General features: G+C 47.0%; 4 protein-coding genes across 4 annotated transcripts in view; 2 read left to right on the top strand and 2 right to left on the bottom strand.

Moving 5' to 3' along the window:
• Window positions 1-18,453, top strand: part of LOC127298726 (F-box/FBD/LRR-repeat protein At1g51370) — a 102,795-nt gene that overhangs the window by 73,691 nt on the left and 10,651 nt on the right. The gene's annotated exons all lie outside the window — the stretch shown is intronic.
• Window positions 676-5,863, top strand: LOC127298730 (thiosulfate/3-mercaptopyruvate sulfurtransferase 2). The gene is made up of 12 exons (XM_051328582.2): window positions 676-855; window positions 927-1,151; window positions 1,704-1,763; window positions 1,926-1,988; window positions 2,928-3,052; window positions 3,252-3,414; window positions 3,610-3,669; window positions 3,773-3,831; window positions 4,428-4,509; window positions 4,988-5,051; window positions 5,355-5,422; window positions 5,515-5,863. Exons 1-12 carry the CDS (start codon window positions 727-729, stop codon window positions 5,611-5,613), a joined length of 1,197 nt encoding a protein of 398 aa, XP_051184542.1. The 5' UTR covers window positions 676-726; the 3' UTR covers window positions 5,614-5,863.
• On the bottom strand, window positions 5,616-8,088 carry LOC127298729 (L-type lectin-domain containing receptor kinase IX.1-like). The gene has a single exon (XM_051328581.2). It carries the CDS (start codon window positions 8,086-8,088, stop codon window positions 5,980-5,982), a length of 2,109 nt encoding a protein of 702 aa, XP_051184541.1. The 3' UTR covers window positions 5,616-5,979.
• Window positions 10,423-12,938, bottom strand: LOC139830061 (L-type lectin-domain containing receptor kinase IX.1-like). The gene has a single exon (XM_051328580.2). The coding sequence runs from the start codon at window positions 12,849-12,851 to the stop codon at window positions 10,644-10,646; it is 2,208 nt and encodes a 735-aa protein (XP_051184540.2). The 5' UTR covers window positions 12,852-12,938; the 3' UTR covers window positions 10,423-10,643.

Genomic DNA, 18,453 nt, shown 5'->3' with positions numbered 1-18,453 from the left:
GCTTTTCTCGCTCGGCTTATCCCCGCTCGTAGTGCCAGGTACCGCCGCTAGGTGTTGGGGAAGAGTTAGCGTTACTACGCCAAACGAATAATAATCATGACCTTGCCGACAAACGTTCATAATGTTGATTGCATAACTGATCTCGAGGTGAGATGGTCCTACATGAACTAAACCTGTCGAAATCAGTCCACGTTGGCGAAAAAGTAGAGTGAAAAACCGGTCAACCATCGTTAAACCGCTACGAGAGACCAAAATTGGACTTAATTAAGAGTTTAAGAGCAGGTTTAGGCAAAATAAGAGTTGAGGGATGAAAGTTAGACTTTTGCAAGACATGAGGGACCAAAAATGCACTTAACCCTTCGAAATTTTGTTGGAAAACTTTGCGCGGAGTTTTCATTGTAGGCTTCTGCCGAATACTTTCTTGTATTGGGTAACATTTCAGAACTTATATCAGCTTGAACTTTAAAAAAAAATTATATACAAGAACTCAAGAAGGCAGAGCCCATGGAAAGAAGATGAAAAACCACAGGACAGGAAAGGGAGGAAAAACCGCAGTCCACCGCGGCATTGGGGTCGGCCGCTGGATAGAATAGACCACAGTATTACACCTGCGCGTGAGTCCACCTCAAAACCCCACTCCACCACACCACGGCAACACATCGCCGTCTTCAACCTACCTACCAGGCCACACCACTCCCCCACAGAACCTTCCAGAACCCCACCACCATGGCGGCCTCGCTCCTCTCGCGCGCCGCCGCCGCCGCCTACGCCGCCCGCGGCGCGCGCCTCCTCCCCAAGGAAACCCTCCTTCCCTCCCTCCTCCTACTCCTCGTCCTCGCCGGCACGCCCCCCGCGGTCGTAATCCCCGCCGCCGCACCCCCCGCCTCGATCCCTCCCATCTGACTTCGTTTTTTGGTCTCGTGCAGGGCAGGGTCGGATGGGCGCGCGCCGCGGCGGATGGCGCGGGGTTCGGGTGCGGGCCGTCGCCGATGGCCGCCTTCGGGGTCGCCGCGCGCTGCAACGCCACGTCGTCGTCCGCCGTGTCGGAGGCCGCCTCCGCCGCCACCTCGTGTCTCCACACGGTGCCACGGAACGAGCCCGTCGTGTCCGCCGAGTGGCTGCACGCCAACCTCAGGGACCCCGATGTCAAGGTACTGGCCGCTGGAGCGTGTCTGTTTTGCTCGAGGGAGTGTGCAATTTGAGTCGTCGTTGATAGTAGTAGGGACAATAAATCTAGCTGTTCAGCTTGTGACGTTGAAAAAGATAGTCCTACATACGTGAATTGGTATTTTAGGTGTGCGAGAACTCGTGGGGATTTGTTTCGTTTTAGCTGATCTCAATTATTCATCAAAGGAAAAAAAACAGTTCAAGTGCATATACACATTAAAAAAGTCAGGGACCCCTTTTCCGATGCTTGGTCTGCGGCTCTGCGCAATTTAGACCGCATTTACATTACAGTTTGAATCTGCTTCCGAAAAGACAAGCTGTGTTACTTGAAAAGGAAGTCCGATCGTGGAGCTTTTCTTTCTAATTAGTCATCATTGCTGACATATAGACTAAGGAAGTCAGCAGCAGGAATAATAAAACAGATACTCACTGCAAGCAGGACTAACATATAACTATAGCATTCATGGGATAGTCCTCTCGCTGTTAAATATCTCCATTGGCATGAACTGCATCTTACTCTCTTATTGTTTGTCAAGGTTCTTGACGCCTCTTGGTACATGCCTGCGGAGCAAAGGAATCCACTTCAGGAGTACCAGGCAAGGATTAAAAAACCATGTCTCTCATTCATGTTCTGAAGTTTGAAAAATTCTCAAGCACGCTATTATGCCGTTACAGCTATTTGAGGGTTTTATATGTTTTATCGTATTGTTTATTTATGAATCCTAATCCTCAAGTTTTTACTTTAATCTTGTTCCTAGGTGGCTCATATCCCTGGCGCCTTATTCTTCGATGTTGATGGGATATCTGACAGAGCATCTAGTGTAAGTTCTTCTCGCGGATAACTAATTAGTTGCATGAAATTTATAAGTGCACTACTCCCTCCGTTCACAATTAAGTGTACGTTTAGCTTTGTCTTGAGTCCATCTTTGTTAAATTTGACCAACTCCCTACAAAAATTTGTTTCACCAATTAGTATCACTAGATTCATCTTGACATTTAGTTTTATAATATACTAATTTGATGTCACATATGTTGCTGCTTTTATGTATAAGTTGGTCAAATTTGAAAAATTTGACTCAAAGAAAAGCTAAACGACGGAGGCAGTTCTTGGTTACGTCACTCTGCAGTTCTGCTTTTCTTTACTTCTGACATCCTTGTTTTTCTCGATACTTGGTTTAGCGGTATATTCTGCTGTAAATCATAACTATATTATGGCATTTATGCACTTCAATAGTAGGCATGGACACTAACTGATGAAATAATGTAGTCTACTTTGTGCATTTTTACAAAGACATTGTAACAGCCCCATTTCCATTGGTAGTGAAACCAAATGTCCAAAACACATGGCCCCATACATCAATCCATGTGCATAGGTAACATTTTAGAGACTTACACCCTAAGTGCTATTCTTTTGCAGACCAGCAGCAATAGCCTTAGCCAACTCCGGATAATGAAAATTCAGAACAGGCAAACCGAAACTGCAACCGCCATATGATACGTAGTGAATACATCCAGATAGCCTTCTTTTGTTTGTGTGGTGATATGGCGATTCCTGTTTTAGCAGTCCCTTATTTGTTAATTCAAAGCCAGAGTTACTGAAGTTCGTTGTCTTGTAGCTACATGGGCTAACTAAGCAATAGCACTAATTGGTTTGGTGGTAGAAAAGTTTCTCAGTTCCTAACTTCCTATTCCCTATGTTAGTCTTCTTACTTGCTATTTTCAACAGTCACATTAACTTAATGTATTCTTTTTTGATTCAGTTGCCACACATGCTGCCATCTGAAAAAGCATTTTCTGCTGCTGTATCTTCCCTTGGCATCTACAACAAAGATGGAATAGTAGTTTACGATGGGAAGGGGCTATTTAGCGCTGCTCGTGTTTGGTGGTAAGTTTCTTTATTACTTTCCTTCCAAGGAACTAAGTAAAAGAAGCTAGAGCAGTAGTATGGCAGAAACAAGAAACAATTATTCTTATCTGTTCTTAAATGATTAGAGGTTCATTACCAGTACATTTGCAATATGGTTCATTTGTACTGGCTTTGATACTTAACTACACGTCCCTGATGCTTGTTTCCTCGATACCAGGATGTTTCGTGCTTATGGACATGACAAAGTTTGGGTTTTGGATGGTGGTTTGCCCCAATGGCGTGCTTCTGGGTATGACGTCGAATCAAGCGCCTCCAGCGATGCTATCTTAAAAGCTAGTGCTGCTAGCGAAGCAATCGAGAAGGTTTACCAGGGACAATCGGTAAATTGCTTTTAATCTTCCTCTTTTTGTTTTTACCAATTCTTCATCAGGAACCTCAGTGAGCCTTACTAGCACTACCGAGTACGGACTTACCAACATCTTAATTGTTATATCTAAATAATTTTCAGTTGTAATGGGTGTGTACTTCAACATCTGATGGAAGAATTTATATTATCATTTATATATTCTGTGTAGGTTGGTCCCTCCACATTTGAAGCAAAGTTGCAGCCTCATCTTCTATGGAATCTTGATCAGGTTAGAGGTGTTCAGCCTGGCAAAAAATGTTTATGAAGTTCCCCCACTATTCACTAAATTCATTCTGCATGTTGGATATAACCGATATACACAATTTACTCAGGTGAAAGAGAACATCGATACCCAGACACATCAAGTTATAGATGCTCGAGGGAAGCCTAGGTACTGCTAATATCTTATGCTGGAAAACCATGTCATACATGTAGGCTGTTTATAATGCCTTCTCCTTTATCCCTATCGCGGTGTCTTCTAAGATACTTATAGTTTATCCTACCCAGAGTTGCTAACAACTGGTAGCATGGATATTTTTAGCTACAGCAGAAAAATCTTTGAATTTGGTAAACATTTCAGTAGCTAAATAAGTTGCATACTGCATCACTGCAATGCACCTCATAGATATGCCAAAGTGGTCCAAGTGGTTATATTAAGCACAAGATAATCTCTATAGGCATAGGATTCATCGTACTATCCATCTACAATATCATTTGCCAATTAGTCAGTGCAGCTTTTGCGTTTTTAGTATATGTTCTATCAATCTGTTCAACCATGATACTCAATGTAGCGCTAGCCTAATAAAATTATAGGCAATGTTAAGTTGGTTCAAGTTTTTGTTTTATGAACTGGTGGTTTTAGTTTACTAATTGTGCTAGATTTGGTTTAATATTTTCTGCAGAAGTTCAATGCTTCATTGAGCTGTGTGCAATTCCTATCAGTGGTTTACTGGTTTTTTATATTCTGACACTTAACTTGTACATCAGATTTGATGGTGCAGTTCCAGAGCCACGTAAGGGAATAAGAAGTGGGCATGTGCCTGGGAGCAAATGCGTTCCTTTTCCTCAGGTTGAAATTTGCAATTATGTAGTCCGTTTTGTGCTGTTCTTTAGAACGTGATGTTTTGGTACAACTTGCGATGTTGTTATTTGTTGTCTGTGCTTACAAATATGGTAATTGGTATATCTTGTACATATTTCACATTATTCTACCTAATATATGATACAGTTTAGCTTATTTTGAATATGATTTATTAAAGTAAATGTTTGTTTACTTCTAGTTACTGTATGCCTTCTTAGAGTCTGTACCAGTCAAATATTGTTAAGGTTTGACCATCGATAAAGAAAAGTACACTTCCATAATGTATAAAACTTTTGTGTATGGCAACATATTTTCAATGAAACTGTTGGTCGAAGTATCTATGTCCAAATTGACTTGTATTATGACACAGTATTAATGTTGTACAAGCCTAAGTCTATTACCTAGCATGTTAGATTTGGTTGGTGGGGCAATGAAGGGTTGCTAAGTCTTGTTTGACTTTTCTCAGGTGCTTGACAGTTCACAAAAGCTATTACCTGCAGATGAGCTCCGTAAACGATTTGAACAAGAAGGTACTTCGTTATCCATGGAGATTTTCTGAATTTTTTTTTCCTGCTGAATGCTCTCCAGTAGTAAGGCCGTGTTTGTTTTGATTGGAATATAAAGCTTGCTGATGGGGATCGAGGCCCACCCAGTAAAATCTAATAACTTCATGTTTCTCAAATTAATAAGACCAGGAAGATTTGTTATATAATTGAATATGGTCTTACTGCCACCCTTATTTATTTTCCTAGCGGTATTTAATGTAGAAATAGAACTATGGTTGTAGCCATTCCAATATTTCTAATCATTACTCTGGTGTGATTTGAAATCAGGTATATCACTTGATCAACCCCTTGTGACCTCTTGTGGAACTGGTGTGACAGCATGTGTATTAGCTCTGGTAAGGCTATCTCTGGAACTTCAGAAGCGGGATTTCCTTTGCTGATGCTTAATTGTTTTGCTAAACCAGTAAATCCTATGATGTCATGTCAGGGTCTTCATCGCCTTGGCAGAACAGATGTTGCAGTATATGATGGATCATGGACTGAATGGGGTGCTCACCCTGACACTCCGGTTGCTACCGCTGTTTAGCCTTATGTGCAGTTCATGGAGGACCATCTAATGTACTTGCGCTTTACCGCGATTCTATGGAAGAAGGCAGAAGGCAGGTAAACTGAAGAGGTATGCTGGGGAAACAACGCGTTCGGCGTTTTCAATGTAAATTATCGAAACAGAGAAATGTCGAATATATGCTATGTAAATCAATACTCAATGCTTGACTCTCTTAGGGTCTCCTCTCTGTGCCCAGGCAATAATATATGACATAACGTTCCACTTTCAATGTTTATATACACATATTTTGGAATTTCTGGTGTTGTATTCTGTACAGATAGTCAAAAATCAATTTGATGCTACCGCTAATCTGGTCTAAAAAGAAAAGTCCCATTGATCAGCTTCTCATTTCAGCAAGGAGGACGTTTCAGTCGAGCTTGCTGATACATTGGTACCGGCGCTGCTGCTACTGACGCCTGTTGCAGCCGAAGATGTGCCAGTGGTGCTGCTGCCACCGGTCACAGCCGAGGATGTGTAAGTGAAAGCACCAACCTGTGGCATGAAGGTTGCTACCGGCATCCTCTCCGGTAGGCTTGGCAGCGGTGCCTCAAAACGCAGCACATTGATGGCCTGCCTGATCGACGGTCTCAAGCTCCGATCAGGGTGAGCGCACCAGAGCCCGACGATCAACACACACTCCATCTCCTTGCCCATGAACTCCCCTTCCAGCCGCTCATCGGCGACCTCAAGGATCTTTCCCCTACCGTACCAGTCCCAAACCCATTGAGCCAGGTGGATGGTGTCGTCGTCCTTGTGCTGAGCCTTCACCAGAGGCGGCTTGCCGCAGGCAATCTCAAGGAGGACCACACCGAAGCCGTAGACATCTGATTCGGCGTTTGTCTTGCCAGTCATCATGCATTCCGGGTCCATGTACCCCATGGTGCCGGCGAGCACCGTGGTGTGCGAAACTCGGCCATGGTCGACGAGCCTGGCGAGCCCAAAGTCACCAAGCTTGGCGGCGAAGGAGCTGTCCAGCATGATGTTGCTAGGTTTGATGTCCCTGTGCAGGACGCACTGCTCCCACTCCTGGTGAAGGTACAGAAGGGCAGAGCCCAGTCCCAGCACAATCTCATGCCTAGCCGGCCATGGCAGCACGGGAGCATTGTTGCCACCGTAGAGGTGCGTGTCGAGGCTGCCGTTGGGCATCAGCTCGTAGACGAGGAGAAGCTCGCCGCCGCCGTGGCACCAGCCGATGAGCTGCACCAGGTTCCTGTGCCGGAGCCGGCTTATGATCCTCACCTCGGAGGCGTACTCCTTCCTCCCCTGCTTGGAGCCCTTTGAGACTCTCTTGATTGCCACCTCGAGGTTGGATTCCTTGAGGTGTCCTCTGTACACCGAGCCGAATCCTCCTTCCCCGAGCTTCTTCTCGTCGGAGAAGTTGTCGGTAGCGATGGCGAGCTCGCCGTAGCGAAAGCGCTTGGGCCCAGTCCCTTTCTCGAAGTCGTCCTCCATGGTTGGATCGTCGCCATCGAAGAAGCTGCCCTCTTCCAGCTGCTGCTCCCTTTCCCCCTCAAGGATTCTAGCTTGCTTTCGGCGCCGCCGTCGTAGGGAAATACAAGTCAAGGAGCCCAGTAGAATCATGAACGCTACAGAGCCGACAGAGAGGCCAATCACAAGCCCTGTTCTTGACGATGGGGGCGGTGGCGGTGGCGTTTCAGGCTGTGAAGATGACGACGGCGGTGGTGGTGGCTGCAACGGTTCAGGCGGCAGGGTGATGTCGAAGGCGCCAATCTGGTAGCGCAGATAGCAGCTGTATGCCTTGACGGCGCCGGCGGACTGGTTCTGGAACAGCTCCGGCAGCTTGCCAACCACGGAGGAGAGGCACCGGCTGCACTCGCTAGCGTTGAGGTCCCTCGTGCACTGCCCCAGCCCGTACACCTGCCACGACGCGTCGTACGCCGTGCTCCCGTTGGCGATCCGCGACGGTGTCCCGGCAGCGCGCCCCGTGAGGTCGGACGTCAGCCGTAGCCACGCCCCGGCCATGGTGTCCGGGTTGATCGGGAAGGGCACGGTGAAGGTCACGTAGAAGGCCACGTCGAGGTTGGCTGTCCCGGCGAAGGGCGGCGCCGGCTTGTACTGGAGCACGCACGCGTCGTATGCGGCGCGCACGGTCCGGCTTCCGGGGCACACCGTCATGATCCCGGCGCGAGCACCGGCGAGACACTCCTGGCACTGCGACGCATTGCGGTCGGCGTAGCACATGATGAGGCCGAAGACCTGGTCGGCCGTCCCCGGCGCCCCGGCCGTGGCGTTGTAGAACCAGCCGTTGCTTCCTGCTGCTGCGGGGAGGCCGGCGAGGAGCTGGTCCAGGTTCTTCTTGTACTGGCTGCCAGCGGTGTAGTTATCTGCAGTCGAGCAAGAAGGCGCAAACGGAAGCACGCCCTGACCGACCACCGTGGCACACAGCGAGGCGACGACGGCGAGGAGCAGAAGGACACGCCGGGAGGAAGCCATCAACGGTGACTGGCCGGGGATCGGACGCCCTTGCCAGGACGAACGTGCTTGCTTTCTGAATATCTCGCGCGCCTTTCCGACCAATTTGTTGCATAGGTGACTTCACGTCGTCACCTACCTCTCTGTCGTCTTGGTTGCAGATTTTTCTTAGCAGCAGGTGCAAATCAAGATTGACGATTGGAAAAGTTAGATCATCCGTTGCTCAGGATCTGTCTTCAGCAGACATGTAAATAGATTTAGACTACGGACCGTGTCAAATCATCCCGCTTTAACGACTCGGGCCAATTCTTATGCTCACAAGTCAGAAAAAGCCAAGTCTCTGCTCCAATCACTATTAGTGCTGCTGCAAAACATTTTTTCCCTATCTACTACCTCTATCTACTAATAAGTATATTTCTAATGTTTATCCTAATTAATTATTTTAAAAATTCTATCAATTTATAAGGAAAAGTAGCAACATTTATGACACTAGCTAGTATCACCAGATTCGTTTTGAATGCAGTTTTATAGATGTTGTTTTATAAGGAGTATCTTGTTTTATAGAAGTCCAAGAGTAATAGACCAATTTAACGTCATATGTGTTGCTATAACTTTTTACAAAGTTGGTCCTTTTTTTATAAAAAAATGTAGGCAAAAGTAGAAAACACTTTTTGTGGATGTAGTAACCAGTTCGGATAAAACGAGAGCAAGTCTGTAGACCGTATCAACTCATCTCATTTTAGTGATTCACTTGCCCGTCAATTCTTGTTGTGCTGAGAGGTTAGAACAAGTCCAGTCTTTGCTCCTATCGCCATCTCTCAACATTTAGTTTTTGCGGGTTCACCATGCAAAGCATTAAACTACGAAGTTCAGGTGAAGTGACAGTTTCCTCCCAACGCTTGATTAGGTGGTCATGTTTTTCAGAATGTAAATGGGCCGTCCGCTAGAAAATTTGCATACCCCGCTTCAGCCACATATTAATTTCATGGATTTTGCGGCCGCCACTTATTTAGTTAGGTGTTCCTTTTAAAAAAACTTATTTAGTTTGGTGGTTACCTACGGCTCATTAATTGCCAGCTAAGGCTGGACCTTAATTTTTCACCCTAAAAGGTAGAACATTGAATTTCTCCCCCTACTCGCCGTTGGTGGCAGAAGAGTTTGGTCGTCGCCATCCATGGCTGCCGCACACGCCGGTTCATGTTCCACCGTGGATGAGCATATGCTCCAGGCGGCTAGATGGAGACATTGGTTTGACGAGTTTTGAGGATGACTGCATGAGATCCTTTGTCGTGATTCTCGTCCTGCACTTCCAGGCGAGTGCAATCTGGCCGAAACAAATTCTGATTTTATTGCAACTCAGAACACTCGCCCTGGGAAGAAACAAAATAAGGGCAAATATATTGCGAAATCTGGGCAAGGCTCAACAACAACTGGTGATTCTGGGACTGATCTGAGGAACAATGCTATGGAATATGCAGAGATAACTTGCTACAATTGTGGGAATCCTGGACATCTTAAGCAGGGCTGCCCCATGCCAAAAGCCTGTTTTATTTGCAAGAAACCAGATCATGAATACATGACTGTCCAGATAAAAAGCAACCACATGAGATGGCGATGTACTTATCAATGTGGAAGATGTTGCTAGCTACCCAAGTTTTGTACTTGTAAAAGAAGGGGTTCAAGTCTTTGTGGTTGCTTGGGATGGGAACCTGGACTATTTTGCTGACATGGGAACAACAACAACAACAACAACAACAACAACAACAACAACAACAACAACAACAACAACAACAACAACAACAACCAGAGATGTGATGCTTCTGGGAGAGGGGCTAACACTTAATGCAACTGCATCCCCAACTTCGAATCAGAGAGGTTATGCAGCCACAGCCGCATGTGGCTTCCAATTCGAATCAAGGGGCTCCTTTTCAGAAGATCTCTCCGTGCTAGAAATGTAATGATCCAAACCATGCTGCCAAAGATTGCAATACTGTGATAGTGCTAAGCACATTACTGAACGATGTGTGCATGCTAATCAGCCCAAGCCAGTGCTGAAGATGGTGGGGTTTGCTACAAAATGGCTCGGTGTGTCAATAAACCAACTCAGAATTCAGCTATTAATGGAATTGATTTGGTGGAAATCAAGAAACAAAAGGTGACTGCTGAAGGACTGGAACATGTTTTTGATAAGGTTTTTCAACATTGGAAGGAAGTGGAGTGCCAAGGCAATATCTGAACACAGATTCTTGGTGAAATTTCCAACAGTAGAGATAATTAAGGAATTGCAGATCTTTGCCAAATTCAACCAAGGCAATGACATATGATTGGAGGTTTCCATGCGGGATTCATGTGCAAGGGCAAAAGCAAACCTACACTCCATTTGGGTGAAATTCACTGGTATTCCAGATGAATTATTACACCATGAATGTTTATACACGTATTTTGGAGTCTCTGCTGTTGTATTCTGTAACTTCTATGAATCAAATTCTGTATCACTTTTGCCTCTATAGGTAGTCAAAAATCAGTCTAGTGCTACACCTAATCTGGTCCCAAAAAAAGACCCACTGTTCTGCTTCTCATTTCAGCAAGGAGGATGTTTCGGTTGCTGATACATTGGTGCCGGCGCTGCTGCTGCTGCTGACGCCTGTTACAACTGAAGTGCTGCTGCTGACGCCTGTTGCAGCCGAAGATGTTCCAGTGCTGCTGCTGGTGCTGCCTGTCACAGCCGAAGATGTGGAAGTGAAAGCACCAACCTGTGGCATGAAAGTCGCCACGGGCATCCTCGCCGGGAGGCTCGGCAACGGCGCCTCGAAGCGCAGCACGTTGACGGCCTGCCTGATCGACGGCCTCAGGCTCCGATCGGGGTGAGCGCACCAGAGCCCAACGATCAACACACAGTCCATCTCCTCGCCACTGAATTCTCCTTGAAGCCGCTCATCGGCAGCGTCAAGGATCCTTCCCTTGCTGTACAAGTCCCAAACCCATTGTGTTAGGTGGACCGCGTCGTCCTCGTGCTGCGCCATCACCAGAGGCCGCCTGCCGCAGGCGATCTCCAGGAGGACGACACCAAAGCTGTAGACGTCCGACTCAGCACTGCTCTTGCCCGACATCATGCATTCCGGGTCCATGTACCCCATGGTTCCGGCGAGCACCGTGGTGTGCGATCCACGGCCGTGGTCGACGAGCCTGGCGAGTCCGAAGTCACCGAGCTTGGCGGCGAATGAGCCATCCAGCATTACGTTACTTGGCTTGATGTCCCTGTGCAGGACGCACTGCTCCCACTCTTGGTGAAGGTACAAAAGTGCAGAGGCCAGTCCCAGCACAATCTCATGCCTGACCGGCCATGGCAGCACGGCGGCGTTGTTGCCGCCGTAGAGGTGCGTGTCGAGGCTGCCGTTGGGCATGAGCTCGTAGACGAGGAGGAGCTCACCGCCGCCATGGCACCAACCGATGAGCTGCACGAGGTTCCGGTGCCGGAGCCGGCTTATGATCCTCACCTCGGACGCGTACTCCTTCCTCCCCTGCTTGGAGCCCTTGGACACTCTCTTGATGGCCACATCAAGGTTCATGTCCTTGAGGTGTCCTCTGTACACCGAGCCGAATCCTCCTTCGCCGAGTTTGTTCTCGTCGGAGAAGTTGTCGGTGGCGATGGCGAGCTCGCCATAGCGAAACCGCTTTGGGCCTGTCCCTTTCTCGAAGTCGTCTTCCATGGCAGGATCGTCACCGTCGAAGAAGCTGCCCTCTTCCAGCTGCTGCACCCTTGCCTCCTCGAGGAGTTTAGCCTGCTTTCGCCGCCGCCGCCGTCGTAAGGAAATGCAGCTCAAGGAGCCTAGAATGACCAAGAACGCCACAGAGCCGACGGAGATGCCGACCACAAGCCCTGTCCTTGAGGAGGACGACGTCGGTGGCGGCGGAGGCAGCGGCGGCTCAGGCGGCAGGGTGATGTCGAATGCGCCAAGCTCGTACCTGACGTAGCAGCTGTAGGCCTTGATGGCGCCGCCAGTATCGTTGGTGAAGCGTGTCCTGAGCTGGCCGACCAGGGAGGAGAGGCACCTGCTGCATTCGGACGAGTTGAGGTCCCTCGTGCACTGCGCCAGCCCGTACACCGGCATCGTGGCGTTGCCGTCGTACGGCGTGGATGAGTTGGCCACCCGCGACGGCGAGCTCGCAGCCTGCCCGGTGAGGCCGGTCATGAGCGTGAGCCACGCGTTGAGCATCTTGTCCGGGTCGACGGTGACGCCGGGCCCGCTGGCGCGCACGAGGAAAGGAACGGCGAGGTCGGCGGTCCCAGCGAAGGGCGGCGCCGGCGAGTACCGGAGCACGCACGCGTCGTAGGCCGCGCGCACGTTCCGGCTTCCGGGGCACACGGTGGTGATCCCGGCGGGAGCTCCGGCGAGGCACTCCCGGCACCGCGCCGCGCTGCGGTCGGCGTAGCACATGATGAGGCCGAAGGCCTGGTCGGGCGCTTCGCCGGCCGTGCCGTTGTAGAACCAGCCGTTGCTTAGTGATGCCGCGGGGAGGCCGGCGAGGAGCTGGTCGAGGTTCTTCTTGTACTGGCTGCCGTCGGTGTAGTTGGCGGCCGTGGAGCAGGTAGGATTGGCCGGCTGCAGGATGCTGCTGTTCTTCTGAGCAACCGCCGCGGCGGCGCAGAGCGAGGCGACGAGGAGGGCGAGGAGTGGAGGAACACGCCGGGAAGATGCCATGGACGGTCGCGGCCAGGATGATCGAGGTGTTTGGTTTCTGAATGTCTTGACGCGCCTCTCCGATCGACCAATTTGTTGCATAGGTGAAAGTCTTCACCTACCTCTCTGTCTCCTTGGCCGCAGAATTTTGTTATGAGCAGGTGATCAAGATTGACGGCTCGGCTGCTACTTAAATACAGTAGATTTATAAACTCCGATTGCTTAGAATCTGTCTTAAGCAGCAGATACGTACTAACTTAGAATTTTAGACTCTGGACCGTGTCAACTCGTCTCATTTGATTGAATGATGCACAAGTCAGAACAAGTCCAGTTCTGGATCCAATCACCATCACTGCTGCAAAGCATTTAACTATACAAAGTTCAGATAAAATGAGAGCTCATCAGCTTAGAGCTTCGAGATATGGTCAAAGCAGCAGCGTGGACGAGTGTATTGGTTGGGGAAAGTTTTGGACGCCGTCATGCTTGACTGACTGTGTCATCAGCGTTCGAAGCTTTGCTTCTCCCCAGTGAAGGAATTGACAAATTGACGCAGCACGTGCACAACAGATTACTTCTATCCTTCTCAACTTGTCTGATCCAAACCAAAGGGTATATTAGGAATATTTTACCAGCAATCAAGCACCGACCAACAGCAGGTCAGCAGCGCTTGTTCACTGAAAAGCAATGGCGTCACACCCTCTCCTAGTGTTCCGTTATAAGGCGATTTTTTAATAATATTTTTTCCCATTAATTCTACAAATAATACTCGATTTTATTCTTTTTCAAAAATAATACACCATCGGGTTAGGGAAACCCGATTAATACTAATCGGGTTAAAGAAACCCCATTAGTACTAGTCGGCCCCTAGCCTGCATGTGCATGCATGCATGTGCTTGATGCTAATCGGTTAGTGTTCCCCGATTAGTTCACCCGACGGTGTATTATTTTTGAAAAAGTTCAAAATTAAGTATTATTTATAAAATTAACGAAAAAAATAATATTATTAAAAAAATCGCCGTTATAAGCTGGGTAGATTCACGTTTACCCTTACAAAAAAAATGTGGAACAAATTTCAATGAGGGCATCTCCAGCAGGCCGATGCATCTCCAGCAAGGTAACTATTCTGCAAACTCCTGTGATGTTTTACTGTTGGTACAAAGGTCTGTATATGACCTGCTATGGCAATGAAAATTTCATTGTGATTTTGTCTCTGTAGGATTTGAGTTGTGTCTCTCCTAGGTACATGTCTCATCAGACTGACATCAATGAGAAGACTCGCGGCATTCTTATCAATAGGCTGATAGAGGTAAGAATTTTACTTGTTGTTTGGTGGATTCAGGAAGTAATATTAACATGCTTTGTGAAGTTCTTACATACCTCAATGTTGTTTGTCCCATGCAGATTCACTATAAACTTGAGCTTCTTGGAGAGACCCTATTCCTCATACTGAAACATCCTAGACAGATATCTAGCTCATGGAAATAGATTGAGGGAGAAATCCAGCTGGTTGGTATGACTGTCATGCTGGTCGCGTGCAAAATAAGAGGAAGTGAATGTCCCTGAGGTGGTGGATCTGATCCTGATCTGCGACCGCGCCTAACCTGGGAAGATATCCTTGAAATGCTAATAGTCCTACTACTACACATCCTCGATTCAGCCCCAATAATATCTTGCATCTTCAGAGAACTAACAATAGGAATATACAGGAGAGAGAAATTGTGGACATTCTTGAGTTCCACATGTTCGTTCCAACCCCATACTCCTTCATGAGAAGGTTCCTCAAGGCACCCAAATTTTACAATAACGTAAGTTTATATTTCACATTATACTTGTATATACATGGATCTTGGATTCTGAATCATCAGCTGGAGCTCCCGTGTTTCTTCATCACCTAGCTGAGCCTCGGCGACTATGTGATGACGAAGTTAAGGACGTCGATGTATGTTGTGGATGCAATATACACTGCCCAGTGCACCATCAAAGGTTTCAAGTCCTGGAATAAGCGCCACAAGCTCCATACCAAGTACTCTGAAGAACCGCTGATGTAAGAAAGAAAAACACTTTACCTGCCCAATCTCTCATTCTACAGATCAATTTCAGTAGTACTTTGCTACTCACATATATTCTTGGTTCACTTGGTCATCATGGCAGAAGTGAACCAACACTCGTTTTCTGTTACCATTGGGTGATCTATTTTTTTGTGCCGAAATTCAAGAAACCTTATCTGATTATCTGCCGAATTTTCTGTGCAACTCATCATCGAGGACATCTGCTACGACCTCTAGTGTTGGGACCCTGATTATAAGATCACTGTTGGGCTATGGTTGGGAGGCCGATGACTCCTCCCCTCCCCTGTGTAAACTTGTCACAGAGGCGTCACATCGACATGTTGTCCAAGCGTTCACCTCAGGTAAGAACAATCCATTTCTCTAATCACCAGTTTTCCAACTCGCCCTCGATATACATGTTTCCTTCTCACTGAGTTGAGATGGTGGAAACAATGGATGACCAAGTCGAGAGATGGGCGCTTCAAGGAAAAAAAAGGCCTAATGGCTAGCTGAACTGGTAGTTTCATCAACCTGTAAAATGCATTTTTGTATTGCGAAGATATTTATTCCTGCAGGTTTGTGGCATGCTAGCTGCATTAATCATTAGTGGTACTTTTTTTTTTTTTTGAATGACAGCAGGAGAGCTGCTATTTCATTGCAATAGTAGAAGAGATACAAAAGAGAAGGAAGACCCAAAGAATGGTCCTCCTAAAAAGCAAAAAAGAAGGAACAATCAACCCGGGTCAAAGGGAGTCCCACCGGACAGGTCGACAAGCGGGATTGGCGCACCCGCCATTCTCCAGGTTGCAGCTTCATCCTCTAGCCGGGATATGAACGCACCCACCGGCATCTCCTTCTTCTCAAAAATCCGTCTGTTTCTTTCCTTCCACAATTCCCAGCAGATTAGATTGGAGGCTGGGAAGATCTTCTTCCTTTGGGCTTTGGGATGATTGCCCACCATGCCCTTATACCAGTCATGAATGGTGATGTCCTTGCCGATCCACTGTGAGGGATTTAGGGAATCAAGGTCAAGAAGACGCGCCATGTGGTCCCAAACCTTAGTACTGTACGGGCAATCCATGAAGAGATGGTTGGCCGTTTCAAGGTTACGCCGGCAGAGAGGGCAGAAGTACTCGTTGTCCCACTGTCTCAGAAGCAACTTGTCCGCTGTGAGAACTCTGTTTAGCAGCAGTGTCCATATGAAAAACTTACACCTAGCAGGGGCCCAGCCCTTCCAGATTAGCTTGCTAAAATCAGAGCCGACTGCACCCAGAAAATGCAACCTGTAGGCCGACTTGGCAGTGTATTCCGGCTTGTTCCCGAATCTCCACAAAATATCGTCAGGCACGTTTGTGAGACTGACCGATTCAACCAGTTGTGCAAGCCTGATGAGCTGCGGCAGATGTTGCACATCCAGGTGGTGGCGAAGATCAATCATCCATTTTTCATTTGTGAGGGCATCCTTGACCGTTCGGTTCTTTCTCACCGAGATTTTGAATAAGTCTGGAGCAATCTCAGCAGGAATAAGATCGAACAGCCACCTATCAGTCCAGAAGGTTGCTTTCGCACCGTCTTCCAAGGAGATTTTGGTTGCAGCAGCAAATAAGGCCTTGTCCTTTGTAGAAGCCGGAATCTGTAGATGGGCCCAAGGCTTGTTGGGCTTCTTCCACTTCTGCCATAGCCACCTAAGTCTGAGTGCCGAGCCAAAGTCTTTTATGCAGTGGACCCCCAGGCCACCCAAAGCTTTGGGCCTGCAAACCTGTTTCCAGCTGACACGGCACTTCCCTCCATTGCAGTTTGCCTCTCCCGCCCACAGCCATGCCCTACGGCGGCGGTCGAACTCCTTTCTAACCCATGCCGGCATATCGTTGATCGTCATGAGGTAGACCGGCAGAGAAGAAAGCACTGAGTTAAGCATCTCAAGGCGTCCGGCCTTGCTCAAAAGCCTAGCCTTCCAAGTGGCGAGGTATCTGTCGACTTTGTCAAGAAGCGCTTGCCAATCAGCTTTATTCAGTTGTTTCAACGCTAGGGGCATCCCTAGGTAAGTGCAAGGGAAGGAGGTAACAGGGAGACCAGTGGTACTTTGAACGACTACGTTCAAGCTATTAGGTGTCCCCAAGTCTGGTGCGTGGGGGAAATGCTGATGTATGGTTTGCCTGGTGGCTAGGCATGGCCGATGGCCTTTTGTCAGCGCTGAAGGCGACGGAGGCTACATCCTGTCACTGATGGAGTTGGAGGCTGGTATCGTGGCAAGGTGGGAAGAGGGTCTGTGTAGGAAGGTAGGAGGTGATGCTTTTAAAAAAAAAAAATATCTTAGCCATTGTGTTAGATGTTGTTGCTAGCATAGGATGAATTGTCGTTATTATTTGTATCGATCCAAGATGAATCTTGTTTTAAAGTTTGCTACGGATAATAGAATTTTTTTCACCTATGAGTCATATCCAAGCTAAGTATGCTGTGAGAGGAAATTTCCCTACTTCCTGTTTGTGTTCCGATGCATGTCAAAGTATTAAAGTTGTCTTTTTTTTTCTTTCTTTCCTGAAGCAAGAAGCCGCGCTAGACTAATGTTGGACAAAGGTTCAGATATTTGGAACCATATGGTTTAGTGCGTGCAATAGTGCCTCGCGGATCAATCGGAAAACGGTGTAACTATATATGTATTTTAAACATAACTTGGTAGAGTGAACCATAAAATTAAAACAAACGGCATCTTCTTCCTACTGGTACCAATCTTGTACAAAAAAGCTAGTACCCCCTCAGCGTGAAATGCACATATTAAGAAAAAAATGTAGAGTAAGTGGATGAATCTTGTGCCCAATAATCAACGATTCCGGTCTGTGATAATAATAGTCAGGGAATGAGTGATTCACGATCCTACAATTTCGGGATTTAAATCCAGCAGAGTTATAATGTATTATATCACATATGGTAGGGTGATGCGAATTTAATTGCTGGCTGTGATTCCCGGTAATTTAATCTATATACTAGTTGGAGAGTCCTCCGCCAGTTAGAGCAAGTACAATAAGTCCTAGTCAGCTGACTATAAGGATTAAAATAGTATATTATTGCTTAGTTGGAGGAGAGAGAGGAGGAGAGAGAAGGAGAGTGGGCTCTTATGCAAGAGCCAGCTCTAGCACGTGCTCCTAGGCACTTTGTGAGAGTGAAAGGTGGGTCACACATTGATTAAGTATTACTACGTACTACATTTTTATAGCTCACTATTGTATATGTTGACTTTAAATTGGCTATAGATGACATGACACTTGACTTAGACTAGTCATAGTGGGGAGTAACATAGAGTAGTAACATGGTGCATGTTACCACTCTATGTTACTACCTCCATAGTGGATAGTTGCTTATATGTGGTATCATGCATGTTATATTTATTAGATTTGTAGACTCATCTTGTCTTGAGATGTGTGATGTTAGACTAGTCACAATGCATAGTATCATATAGAAGTATCATGCGTATGATACTACTACATGTTACTATCTCCACAATGCATGGTATCATATACTAGTATCATAGTCTCCATATATTAATTGTTTTGTAGAATCTCAATGCAAATATATGTACAAGATTTACTTGACATTAATTTTTTTAGTAGTATGTGCTATGATACAGTATCTACCTATGATACTAGTACCCTCTCTCT

The sequence above is a fragment of the Lolium perenne genome, chromosome 5, assembly GCF_019359855.2.
Source record: "Lolium perenne isolate Kyuss_39 chromosome 5, Kyuss_2.0, whole genome shotgun sequence".
Lineage (NCBI taxonomy): Eukaryota > Viridiplantae > Streptophyta > Magnoliopsida > Poales > Poaceae > Lolium > Lolium perenne.
Note: the sequence above shows the minus strand (reverse complement) of the source record. Positions and strands in the feature narration are given on the sequence as shown.

Coding starts and splice junctions, on each gene's coding strand:
- LOC127298730 (XM_051328582.2), top strand. CDS start 727: ATGGCGGCCTCGCTCCTCTCGCGCGCCGCCGCCGCCGCCTACGCCGCC. Junction 3,053..3,251: donor AGCGCTGCTCGTGTTTGGTG/GTAAGTTTCTTT, acceptor CCTCGATACCAG/GATGTTTCGTGCTTATGGAC. Junction 5,423..5,514: donor CAGCATGTGTATTAGCTCTG/GTAAGGCTATCT, acceptor ATGTCATGTCAG/GGTCTTCATCGCCTTGGCAG.
- LOC127298729 (XM_051328581.2), bottom strand. CDS start 8,088: ATGGCTTCCTCCCGGCGTGTCCTTCTGCTCCTCGCCGTCGTCGCCTCG.
- LOC139830061 (XM_051328580.2), bottom strand. CDS start 12,851: ATGCAACAAATTGGTCGATCGGAGAGGCGCGTCAAGACATTCAGAAAC.